Source organism: Amblyraja radiata, chromosome 10, assembly GCF_010909765.2.
Source record: "Amblyraja radiata isolate CabotCenter1 chromosome 10, sAmbRad1.1.pri, whole genome shotgun sequence".
In the NCBI taxonomy this organism is placed as follows: domain Eukaryota; kingdom Metazoa; phylum Chordata; class Chondrichthyes; order Rajiformes; family Rajidae; genus Amblyraja; species Amblyraja radiata.
The window spans coordinates 19,589,521-19,603,111 of NC_045965.1; the positions used below are offsets into that span (position 1 = coordinate 19,589,521).

The following is a 13,591-nucleotide window of genomic DNA, read 5'->3' on the forward strand; positions in this document are numbered from 1 at the left end:
AGAGTTAAGAAGCAAGCCAAAGATAAAGAAAAAGAGAAAAAGAGAACAGAAGATATATTAAAAGTAAAAAAGAGAAATAAAAGGGATATACCAACTTCGTATTTTTACTCATCCCTCACCAGGTCCTGAAACCACTTATTAGACTCTTAAAACAAAATTTTGAACAATCCGTTTATGATTCTGACTGAGTTTGTAGCGGAACAGTATTCTAACATTTTCCTATCTGGTCACATCTGAAGAATGGTACTGTCATGACAGTGACAACAGTTTTTGAAATCCATCCCAGCTGAAGTCAACACCTTGTGGAGGAAATGTGTAGGAAACGGAATTGAATTTAAAAACGCACAATCATGAGACATACAAAATCATGAGAGGAATAAATTGGGTAGATGCACAGGGTCTTTTGCCCAGAGTAGGGGAATCGAGAACCAGAGGAGATAGGTTTAAGGTGAGGGGGAAACGATTTAATAGGAACATGAGGGGTAACATTTTCACTCAAAGGGTGGTGGGTGTGTGAAACAAGCTACCGGAGGAGGTAGTTGAGGCTGGTACTATCGCAACATTTAAAAAACATTTAGACAAGTACATGGATAGGACAGGTTTAGAGGGATATGGGCCAAACTCAGGCAGGTGGGACCAGTGTAGAGGGAACATGTTGGTCAGTGTGGGCAAGTTGGGCTGAAGGGTTTATTTCTATGCTGTACGACTCTATGACACACTGAAGTTTTGATATCCCCAACATGCATAAAAAACATACCACATCAAATGTTCAAAGCTCAAGATTTTTGTTTCTGGTTTATTTCCACTTGGACATTTTTAATCCAACATTTATCCATAACTGCTATAACTGATGAGTTTGTGTACTAAGTGTTCTACCATCCTATCGATAGCGCTTAAAAGTTGTTTCTTCACCCTCCTGGTTCCTATGACCTGAAACTAAAATTCTGTTTGATTTCCCACTGCCTGACTTGACTGTATCAGCATTTTCTATTCTTGTGCTCGATTTCCAGGAGCTCTAGCTTTTTGATTTTCAATTTGTTTTTTGCTAGGCATGTGTCCATGGATATAATTTCCCACAATTTAAAATTACAACTATCTAGCAATCTCACTCTGAGACAGCTGGGTTGGAAAATTGTTGTAGTGATGTTGTATGTGGTAGTATTCTGGAGATGAAGTTAAGAATAATTGTTGTATGTATTTGTCAGTCTGAAGAAGGGTCTCGACCCGAAACGTTGCCCATTCCTTCTCTCCATAGATGCTGCCTCACCCGCTGAGTTTCTCCAGCATTTTTGTCTCGATTTCTTCAATTTATCCGGCACTTGCAGTTCTTTCTTAAACACCTAAGAAAACTGGGTAAAGAACTGGGTTCTTTAATAATGCCTTCCCACCTGATGAAAGCAACTTGGAATATCTATCCACTTCAATTTAATATTCAATTAAAAATAATGCATTTTCTCTAAATATTTGGATTAAGTGTAGGACATAGGGATGTACCAAGAGTCACCCGCTGAGTTTCTCCAGTATTCTTAGGTTATTGTTTAACATCAGGTTGGGCCAAAGGGCCTGTGTCCATACTGTATGACTCTCTGATTCTATAATACTAAGTCTTTGTCTGTGATCAATGATTCTCTACATGCAGATTTCCTATCTTGAGAAAAATGTTTATATTCATTTTAAAAGTGAGTCTCTTCTTTGCATTTGACATGAAATTATTTAATTATCTGTCAGTTTAACAATTGTTTATGTTTGTCAGTTTTGCTGCAACACTTTTGACAATTTTACCCACGTGCGTGAAGTTGACAATTTATCCCACAATAAAGGGATTTAAATTTTCACTGGTAAGTCTTATTTTTTAATTTGAAATTGATTGATATTTATTGCATGCAATTTTCTGGCATTAATTTTCCTTTGGCAATACAGGCCGACAGGGAACTGGGATGCACAAATCAAGATTGTTCTTTAATTATGTGCCCTATTGCCCCATTTAAACGGGCTGCTCGTGGCTAGAGTCAAAATGGCCTTTCTTACTGAACAAGAAGTGTGGTTTTGAACTTTATTTTTGTGGAGTCTGTTTGTCGATAGTTGTAGTTAACATCCAGAGAATTAAATCCTCACTTTTTCACTTTGCATGAAGAATAGTCAATTGGTTTGAAGTGTGGGCATTGGTCACCTGGGGAATGGCATCTAACTTAGTGTCAGCACACTGTCCAAGATCTTGTTGTTTATATTTGTTTCCCTTCTGGCAAAGATCACTGAACAGTGAAAAGGAACAGAGGCGATATGCTTGAACATTGAAGTTGTGGTATGCTTGATTTCCCCCTTCCTACTGCACTAGCATATTCACATCACAATGGATTGTCTACCTCTAAGCTATAGTTTACCTGCTCTGTGTGACCAACATTGTGCAGTTCACTTACATATGCATTATATAGATTAATGAAAGGAAAATAATTAATAAAGGTGTTTTGTCCTTTGATAGTAAATGATAAGATTAATGTTGATGCAAAGAGATAATTTTAATCTTCACCTTTTTATTTTGATCTTCTGCAGCCTGGGATTTATTCAGGGAATGTAATGTAGTATAAACAGAGAAAGTAAAGGTGGATGTCCTAAGGTCCCTCCATGATAGCTCAGAATAGGCCAAACATTGCATTGGAAAACATCATGCTAACTGTAGTTAGACACAAAATGCTGGAGTAACTCAGCGGGACAGGCAGCGCATCTCTGGAGAGAAGGAACAGGTGAGGTTTTGGATCTGAAGAAAGGTTTCAACCCGAAATGTCACTCATTCCTTCTCCAGAGATGCTGCCTGTCCCGCTGAGTTACTCCAATATTTCGTGTCTATCTTCGGTTTCATAAGATCATAAGTGATAGGAGTAAAATTAGGCTATTTGGCCCATCTGGTCTACTCCGCCATTCAATCGTGGGTGATCTATCTCTCCCTCTTAATCCCATTGCCCTGCCTTCTCTCCATAACTCTGACACCCGTACTGATCAAGAAGCCAGCATCTGTAGTTCCTTCCTACACATCATGCTAACTGCCCTCTTCATTGGCCTGATAAATGATGAAGGGCACAACCCAATGTAATTCTCCTTCTATAATTGGCATCACCCCTGTCTCTGAAGAGCAAAAATCGAGTGCTCTCACTCTTCACTGTTGTCGACCGATTCTTGCTGACTGCCTGCTGGATAGCTAGTCCACCAGCACTCGTTGTTAAGTCAAGATTGATGGCTTGGATGAAATTCCAGATGGCAGGCAGCTGCTGCAGATCTCAAATGCGGGTTGGTGCCGGCAGGAAAGGAGGGGAAAAATAGGTGGGAGAATAACCTTGAAAGCGCAAGTATAAATTCAACCGTTTGCTTATAACTTAATATTAAAATAATTATTTTCTCTAAGAGTTAGTGCGACAAAGAATTCACAAATTGACTCTCCACTAGTAAGATTAAAAAACGCAGCAGTAATTAACTCAAAAATGCTCCATGAAGTCCGTGAATCATTACAACTCAACAATTCTGACAGCTTTTGGTGGATTGGATACACAGATTTAGGTTTGCAATGTGTAATTATTTTAACTTAATCATACGTTTCAGTTTTAGCCAACAATCTAAACACATTCAAGCAGTGTGTGGACTAAATTACTACGGGTCATATGGATGTTGGGATGGACTGTTTTGTGCAACTTTGGTCAATACTCTTTGGCCAACCAAACAATCAATAATTTGAGAACTGCGTGTAGAAGCAAGATTTTGAAACCTTTGTGTGGGAAGGAACAGCAGATGCTGGTTTACACCAACGATAGACACAAAGTGCTGGAGTGACAGATGATCAGGCAGCATATTTGGAGAACATGGCGACAGGCGATTTTTTTGGAGTCAGGACCCTTCAGTCCGAAACGTCACCTGTCTATGTTGACCAGAAATGCTGTCTGAGTTACTCCAGCACTGTGTTCTTTTAAGAAAAATCAGACAGACTCAATTCATAATTGTTATAACATATAAATGAATTAATACTGGCTGATTACCTTGAATTGCATTTTCAATATTTCTGGGAGTTATTTACATCCCTCTTCCCTTTCACCAATGAACACCTGTCTTGGGTGTTCATTGTGATACTGTCATCTTTATAAATATTGTACTGTGCTGGGACTTTATTGATGACCCCATTCATAAAATCATTCAAGTTACCTTTGTGAGGTAGCATTGTTATTCTACCTACCAATTATTAAGTTTAAAAAAAAAAATCACATTTAAATAATGTTGAAAGTTTTTGGATTCCATTCGGCAATTGTCCCACTTGTATATCTAAAATCAAGAAATTTGTATGTGAAAACACACAGGAAAAGCCCTGGATCACATCTTCCTACCTTGACTCATTCCCAAGGATGAACTCACAACTGAGTAATGGACCAATGACCACACTCAAGTTTGCGGGTTGCTGGCATTTGTAAAACTGCACCCTTTTATGATTCTGTGGAAGAGAGAGGCGTTAGAATTAGAATAACACATTGATAATCTCTTGCAAAATGTAAGTGGCACAAACTAATGCAACATTTTCTTTTCACTTTTGCAATTTATAGATAAATTGTTCCTTGGCATTCTTCCTGTTTTCATTCCAAGTTCATGAAAAGTCTATACTTCTGGCAGCGATGTAAGTTTTGGAAATCTGTAATTTTAATATCCTCTGAGATAAACTGATAAACCACACGATGAATATTTTGCTTGAGTTATTTACACCCCAGCGGCATGATCATTGACTTCTCCAATTTCAGGTAGTCCTTGTCAGCTTTCTCCCTCCTTCCCCTCCCCTTCCCAGCTCCCCCACAGCCTACTGTCTCCGCCTCTTCCACTCTTCTTCCTGCCCCCCCCCCCCCCCACCCCCACATCAGTCTGAAGAAGGGTCTTAACCCAAAGCGTCACCTATTCCTTCGCTCCATAGATGCTGCCTCACCCGCTGAGTTTCTCCAGCATTTTTGTCACCCACACAATGAGTGGTCCTCTGCCTTATCGTGGGCATCCACTGAATGATTTCATCCATTCTCTCCCTTTCCTGGGTTCAATGGAGTGAGAAAACTTTTCTTTAAATAACCTTCCTTTTGTCAAGCATGGTCTATTTAACATTGGATTGGCTATTTCACATCAGACTATTGAAAACATGGATGTGGGATTGAATCTGTGACCTTGCTCTGCATTGTCCCATTATCTCTTCAGACATTTTTAGTACTTTTGACCTTGATGCATTGTTATAATTTTTATTTTTCAAAGTATTGTCTCCATTTTATTTGTCATTACACTGGATTGCTTGGTAAGATATGTGAAGAGTGTAAGAGTTGACCTTTCAAGGCAATGTTCCTTCATCAGAACATTTGTTTCCCAGTTCAATAGTTAACTCTCATTTTACATGTTCTAATCCTGTGATTATAAATGCATACACAATCATAGATAGGTGCACAGTATTTGTTTCCAGTAACAAAGGAGAAATGTGTGAATGACTTCTATTTTAATACTGACCCATTAAGAAAGCCTCCTTAAGTTCCTCGAATCCCTTATGCTGTCGAAGCAATACTGTGAGTTCAAATCTTCAGATTGTCATGTGCTTCTGTTTACTGTTCAAAGTAGTTGTGGTATTATATTTAATGAAATCAGACTTTGAAAACAGTCAGCTGACTTGCAAAGAGAACATTTTATATTAATTGAGTTATGCGGCACTTAATATTCTATATATTGCAATTATGAGAAGTAACAGCAGATTAAAAGTGACTTTCACAACTTTTCAAATTGTTTTGAAATATTTAATTAAAGAAAGGTTAGATTCTACAAATACCTAATTAAAGAAAAGTTAGATCCCATATATTCTCTTGCTACCTATTGTGAATGACCAGGTTTTTGGAATAGTTAAATATTCAGCCTGATGTATTAATGGGATAAAATAGATCGGGGTTCTCCCAAATTATCTTGATTTTAATGTGCTGGTTGATGCTGGCAAGATCAGCCCTTTCACAGGTTAGAAAGTGGGGAAAAATACAGATCAAGTGAATCTCTGCCCCTCGTTAGGCAGTTCATCTTGCTAGAAAGGATATGTTTGCAATAACTCGCATGGTGTAATGATGTAGCTGGGTAGTCCAAATATAATGTATGCTCACACATAATGAAAGATTAATGGGATGGAGAACTATAACTCAACTGGTGTTGATGCTTTTAAGTAAACTGGAAGTTAGACAGCACAGAAATGGATCCTTTGATCCACAAAGTTTGTGCTGATCATCAAGCACCCACTTCCACTAATCCCATACTAATCCCATTTTATTCTCCCCACGCTCCCAGTAACTCCCACCACATTCCACGCTTTGCCTACACATGAGAGGCAGTGTACAGCAGACCATTAGCAGACTGACCACACATCTTTGGAATGTGGGAGGAAACCAAAGCACTCGGATAAAATTTGTGCAGTCACAGGGAGAACGTGCAAACTCTAGACAGACAGCATTGGAAGTCAGTATTTAACCTAGGTTGCTGGAGATATGAAGTAACAATTCTATCAGTTATGCTATGGTGGCGTCCAAAAATTGATGAGTAGATAGTGAAGCCGACATGTTTCGTAGCTGGTTCCCAGTACTACATTACAAGCACTGCTCCTTTTATGCTAGGCGTTGCGATATTTTAGCTTAAAACAAATGTACATTTTTAGGTAAGTAAGCTCAATCTATTTTTTTCCCCATTCTTTGAGTGATTACAATGTTTGCAGTAATATAGACAATTAGGTTATTTACGAAAAAGACGAGGAAATTGTTAGGATACATCAAACGCAGTCAAATTATTCCTCTTTGGTTGTACCAACCTCTACCCATTTTATTCCCCAGTCCCTACTCCTTCAGAAATAAGGTTCATGTATTATCTGGTTCAAAGATCCGTCCAAGCAATTTTTGTATAGATCTATTGACACTATTTTGCTTAACTTTTTAGCCCATCATATTAATTTCTAACACCCCTTGGCACTTGACCTTCTGAATAAAGTATTTGTCTTCAATTTAGTTAGCTACATTATCAAACTTCAAATTAAAAAATGTTATTTGTTTAGCTTATACCAAAGCCTCCTTTTATCTTGCGAGAGAAGCTTTACTTGAAAATGGAAGACATTTTCCTTGTACCTGACACACTGATCTATGGTCAATGTGAATCCAATCCAATTTTGTGGCGATCATAGCAATCAATGCTTTAAGAATTAGGCACTTGAACTATGAGCATATGGCTGAAGACAGAACAATAAACATTGTGCACAGTCTACTTACACAGAAACCTATTACAATACATTCAATTTACATTAGCAAGGAACAGAATTTACAAATTAAGATTGCATTTTACTCTCTATCCACTAATGTATGTTGAATGTATTTTAAAACATGTCGACTAGTGTAAGACATTTTATTTTTTTTAATATTGCCATGATTAGGATACTAGTTTTAAATAATTTCTGCATTGAAAAAAATTCCAAGACTAAAAATTATAAATTCCATAATCAATCAGATTTGTGCTCATATTGCTGACTCACTTGTTACCAATTTAACCAAACTGCTACTTTAAGATCATGATGGATTTGTGGCAAAGATTGGGTAAATGTCTACAAATTCATCGATCTGTCCTAAAAACCATTATGTAGCAGAGTATTGGACCATGCAGATTGGGAAGGTTCCAGATTTTTATTGAATTATTAACCACCAAGGCAGTGATAGAATGTTATTCATTACATCCATGCCCTTGGGTTAGGGAAAGTGAAGCAGGGCCCCTACTCCTGATGATCATACTGGCATCTGACTATCTGACTTGTACATGACTTGTACATGAAGTATACACATTGGATTGGAACACAGGCAAGTGGCAGCATTTAGGGAACCATGTTCCACTATGAATTAGCCCTTCAGGAAAGCAGTATGGAATAGATTTAATTTTTAAATTGAATTGAATCTGTTACATAAATATAAAGGAATTGGACAGGATATGTTATGCAAGACTAAATGAAGCGGCTGAATTGAACAGAGCATTCATGAATAAAATGTCTATTGCTAAACTGGGCAAAAATAACTAGCGATTAAATAATTATTCCTCAGTTACTGACTAATCTGCTTATGGGTTTTTTCCTGCAGTTAACATATCTGTCCATGACTTTGTTAAACACACAGTCTTCTGCTCTATCTTAATCCTACATTAAGACTGATAGTAAGCTTTTGCATGCCTTTACAGTTAAGAATTGCTTTGTGTCCAAAGGACATTTGATGGTAATATTTTAGACTTGCCTTGGTTACAGACTTGCCTTCCTGACTCAGTTTCTTATTTTTAAAGTATTGCATTTTTGTTAGAATTTCCTCTCTCCTTTTCTGAGACATTGAACCTTCTTGGTTTATACTTCTGTTGACACCACTGATGGGCCAAATGGCCTAATTCTGCTCTTATCACTTATGATCTTATCAGCTGGTGGGCCAAAGGTGAGCCAAAGGAGCATAATGAGAAGGAAGCAACAAATCATTTCCTTTCCCAAGAACATGGGCTGCGACTGTTATATATTTGGTTCAATACTGATGCAGCTTCTCTGTGACTTCTAGATGTCCATTCTTCATATTTTCTTGTCCTTGAAAATAATTATGTGTGTTGGTCATCTGATATAGGATGTCAGATTATTTGTCAGGTGGTCAAATAGATCATGATATTTTTTGTCAACAATCCCAGTGCCTGGTGAATTGATCAACCAATACAATCATCAAGGGTTCATGTGAAAATGTGCAGGTTGCCCACCCGCCATTGCAGAATGTTTTCAGACTGTTGGTAATATCCTACAACAGTGTTGACTGAGGCCAGTGAAAGGAACGCAGACTGGGATTGAACCTCTGATCACATTTGGTTGGGCAGTTCCACACCATATACAACTGTGTGTTCCCGTGCTCATATTTTCAGTTCAATTCTGTGCAAGTTTTGTTTATTCAACATTTATTTTGCTGGTTTGCAGACCTGTACTACTGATTCTACATGAACTCCCCTTCATGGCAACTTGGTTTTTGCTGGTGTCAACTTTTAGGTAAGGTCAATGATTTTGCATGACTAATCATCATATGGAAGTTGTGTAACACATTCTGCGTTGGTTTTACCTCTCAATGTTTCATTGCCTTCCCTTTTAAACTGAGAGCTAACTCACGATTCCGGAACAAAAGCGCTGTAAATCTTTTTTGTTCCTTGTATAATTTTTGTAACCAACATTCACATTATTATCCTTTTAAACATTGATCAAAAACTTGGGACTCTGGTTCTAGTAATTGTCGTTAAATACATTTATTTTTTCTGCTTTGGGAACCAGACATTGTTTTGTGGAAATGCCAGCAAGCCGAACAATAATTTATTCATCAACCCTTGCAATGTGGCCACTGAATTTATTGATCAATCCATCCTATTGTCATCACAATGTGTCCACCTAATACATGCTGATTGTCAATGTTGTTAATCTTCAATTGCCGGTATTATATCCAAGATTTAATTTAAACAGGTTTAATTTAATTAGTTTTACATTTATCGTTCTACCAAGTTGGAATAAAGTCTCCTGCTCTGGCATTCTTTGTGTTCTTGCAGCATGTTACCTCTGTTGTTAAAGGATGGGCTACTCCTTCCTTACATCTGCACATCTTTGGCCTTCCTTCTCGTCACAACAAAGTTGTTATCAGCATTTGAAAAAGTGTCTGTGGAGGATCTGCAGCTCCAGAGGTGGAGTACGTACATCCCACAATTGCCACGTGTTGCTAAATCTGCAGTAAGTAACTTGGCACTTTTGAAAGAATGGTTCATTATAAAATTGGTTTATATTTCTTTTTAATGTTGTAAAGCATGAGTATAATGGATGTTTACCACAGCCCATCAGTGTTAGAATCTGGGTTACAATCCACTTCAGACTGTTAATTATTACTAAAGTAGCCACAAGGCAAGTGCAAGAAATGGAAACAATCACAGCAGTACTTTTCTAAATGGGAAGTGGCAGTGAACAAGAAGAATGAGTTACATATACAATCCATGTCATATTTAATGGTGAATTGCACAAATGTTGACACCAGCTGACAAATGAATGCAAACATTTAATTTCTGGATTCAGCTTAATTCTTCTTACTGGCCTATTCAACATATGCTCACGACATCTGCTTTCTGAAATAATGCCATGGAATTTCTTACTGACGGAGCAAACGGGCTAAGCTGTATAATATCTTATATGAAACAGCTCCTCTGATAGTCCAGCTTATGAAAACACTGGAATATGAGCCTAGATCAAGGGTTCCCAAACTGGGATAAATTTACCCCCAGGTGGTAAATTTCACCTACCCAGGGGGTAAATCTGTTGATTCTGGATTTGTACATATTTTTTCTCATTAACTGACTGTGTTTGGTTCTGGTATACCGGTATCTGTTCATCATTAGTTGTTCATAAATGTGAAATAACATTGTTATGTGCTATTAAATTTGCCACGGGTAAACGGGATGAAAAAGGTTGGGAATCCCTGGTCATGATTATTAAGATGGTGGAGTGCAACATGAGATCACAACCTTTTGACATGCTATTGAAGAGCTCTAATCAAAGAACAGATTGAAACTGGAGAGCTGATTTTATTTGTTATATTTTCTCATGCAACAAGGAATATAGATGAAGGAAGCAAGTAATTTGGTGGAGTGCATTACCAAGATTGAAAATATGTAGTAAAGAAGAGAACATCAATTGACAATCCTTAGATAGTAAGGATTATCAAGAATAATCCTTACTTAAATTTAAAACTTAAATTTTAAAGGCCTGAAAATGGGAGAAAGCTGAGCTGTTTGTTTTATAATTTTGACATCATGGGATCCTCTATCAAAGTGGTGCAGCAGTATCCTTACAGCACCAGAGACTGGGTTTGATCCTGATTATGGTTGCTCTCTGTATGGACATTGCACATTCTTCCTGTGACAGTGTGGGTTATCTCCAGGTGCTCTGGTTTCCTCCCACGCTCCAAAGACGTGCAGGTTTGTAGGTTAATTGGCTTTTGTAAATTGTCCCAAGTGTGTAGGATGGAACTAGTGTATGGGGTGATCACTGTTCGGCATGGACACAGTGGGCCAAAGGGCCTGTTTCCACGCTGTATCTCCGAACTAAAAACTAAACTATATAGGTGGGGCTTGGGTTACAGGAAGATGGAAGAATTTATAAGTTATGTTTATAGTTTAGTATGCTTAAATATGTTACAATATTTGTGTTTTATAGCCAAAGACAAATGGACTGAAAAATGTTACCTAATATATAACATAGATAAACTTTTTTTTATTCTTACAGTTCCGGGTATCAGTGATTGCCATGGCTACTCTTAGTTTAATAAGTGTTGCACTGAATCCTCCATCAAAACTGCCACACTTGTTCCCTGTCTTGGTGTCTCTGTTTTCCTGCATTCACTTCTTGATGTTCCTGATGTACTTCAACATTCTGCACCTGTGGGAGCCTGTGGTCCAGAGGCAACTATGGAAAGTGAAGTAAATCACAATTTGTTTGATTCCACTGCAAACCAGCAATCTGTTCTACTGTATATTACAGTCAATAAATATTACTCTAATCCTAATTGCAGAAATCATTTTTATTAAGTACATATTCTGTATCTGCCACAATGGATCAGTATACATTGAAGAATGCACAATGAATAATGAGGCTCAGTTAAGGAATGTGGTTCTAGTTGATCTCAGCCAGGCTAACAATTTGAATGCTTCATATGACCTCGGGATCTATGATTTTTAAATAGGTGAAAAATCAGTTACGTTTGCTACTCCTATCAAATGAACTTTTATTTTAAAGGTGCAACAATTTGAAAATCCGTCGAGGCAAGGATCAAATTTGCATATGATTTTTCCGATGGTTAATGTACTGATGTCACTTTTACACTTGTGCAAGACAGCTTTAGCATTTCCAAACCAAAGGCAACACAGCTTTAGCATTTCCAAACCAAAGGCAACATAGCTTTAGCATTTCCAAACCAAAGGCAACACAGCTTTAGCATTTCCAAACTACATTTTCAAACCACATTAAGGGCACTGACAGGTCAGTAAAATCACTCACAGTTTAGTAGACATGTGTTCAGTGTTATTCACAGCACAGACTGAGAGACGTGACCCTCTCGCTCCCCCATCTTGCAGAGACTGACTGAGGCACTCAACACTTCTGGGTTTTATACTCCCTCTGGAAGGGGCATGGCCTTCAGGAGAGAGAATCTCAACATTTTTAAAACACTAATAACTCTCTTATTTTTCATCGATGCGAAAGATCCCCTTGTCCTGCTCAGCGGAGGGGGACTCTGAGTAAGATGGCCAAAAATCATAGCCGTAAGTGGCAGCGTTTTTTTTCTAAAATCAATATACAGAATAGGAGGAAGTGGTCAAGATCAGACTTTTAGTAATATATAAGATAGATAATAGATTTCCAGATCACAAATTTCCAGCCAGAATAATGTCCTTCTGGCATTACCTTCTGACTTTAATGGATCAGCCAGTTCTGAGTTTAGGTGACCATATCATCATGGATCCATAGCGTATGAATCATCTGGATCAGCCTACCATAGGAACTTTATCAAATGTCCTACTAAAATCCATGCAGACAACATCCAGTAACCTACTGCATCAATCACCTTCGTTACCTCCTCAAAAAATTAATGAATGTTCAGAAAATGTGACCTGTTGTGGACAAAACCATGTAACTCTCCCTAATTATCATTTTTTCCCTTCCAAATGGAGTAAACCCTATCCCACAGAATTCTCTCCAATAGCATCCCTACTAATAATGTGAGGCTTACCAGCCTGTAATTTCAAGGATTCTCATTAATTCCTTTATTAAACAAAAGATCCACAATTGGTCACTGTTAAGTCCTCCGGGACCTCACCCTGACTAGAGACAAATTTTGTTCTGTACCTGATCAGTGTTGTTCTATACTTGATTAGGATGACTTAATATTGATATGACGAGGTTATTTATTCTTTGCTGTAGCACAAAGGAAAAGTGTTGCAAAGGTGAGATGTGAGAGTTGTGCAAAAGTTGGTTACACTAACTGATGAACTTACTGGTTTAAAATTAATTTTTATTTTTATTTCAAAAAAAATTCCACACAAGTTGGAGTAGAACTTTATTTGTTATTGTCAGATTTTATGTTTTATACATTTATAAATGACTAAAATGTCAATTTTGTATTATATATAAAATATACCAGACTTCAATTACCTTGAATCTAATGCTTGTTATAATATATACTGTGAACAGAGCATTAGATTCTGTATTCATTTCTAACAGTGAAAGCAGCAAAGCTATTAGCAAATATTTAACAAAATTAAGATGTCATGACCTACTGCAGGCCATACATTCCCACCTGCTTTCTCATCTCTTCTGGGTTTATTTGTGTTTTAATGGGTTTTGGAATTTGGAAAGCAGCATAAGCATGAGGTGGGCAAGATTCTTTTCTCCCTCCAGCTGCACTGGAAAATGACATTCATGACATTCTGAGCGAATGACCGACCCAGAACATTGAATGGGACACCTCGAGGGCAATGCAATGAAAATCTC

General features: G+C 37.7%; 2 protein-coding genes across 3 annotated transcripts in view; one reads left to right on the forward strand and one right to left on the reverse strand.

Moving 5' to 3' along the window:
• alg6 (ALG6 alpha-1,3-glucosyltransferase) overlaps window positions 1-11,609 on the forward strand; it is a 37,351-nt gene extending 25,742 nt beyond the window's left edge. Inside the window, exons 11-15 of the mRNA XM_033028280.1 lie at window positions 1,754-1,838; window positions 4,578-4,648; window positions 8,996-9,064; window positions 9,610-9,787; window positions 11,330-11,609. Of these exons, the coding sequence (XP_032884171.1) occupies window positions 1,754-1,838; window positions 4,578-4,648; window positions 8,996-9,064; window positions 9,610-9,787; window positions 11,330-11,527 (601 nt within the window). The 3' untranslated portion in view covers window positions 11,528-11,609. The remainder of the gene's footprint in view (window positions 1-1,753; window positions 1,839-4,577; window positions 4,649-8,995; window positions 9,065-9,609; window positions 9,788-11,329) is intronic.
• LOC116977643 (centromere protein R-like) overlaps window positions 11,320-13,591 on the reverse strand; it is a 32,546-nt gene continuing 30,274 nt past the window's right edge. For both annotated transcript variants that reach the window (XM_033028284.1, XM_033028283.1), the window contains one exon: window positions 11,320-11,509. In XM_033028284.1, coding sequence (XP_032884175.1) covers window positions 11,469-11,509 — 41 coding nt within the window. In that variant the 3' untranslated portion in view covers window positions 11,320-11,468. The remainder of the gene's footprint in view (window positions 11,510-13,591) is intronic.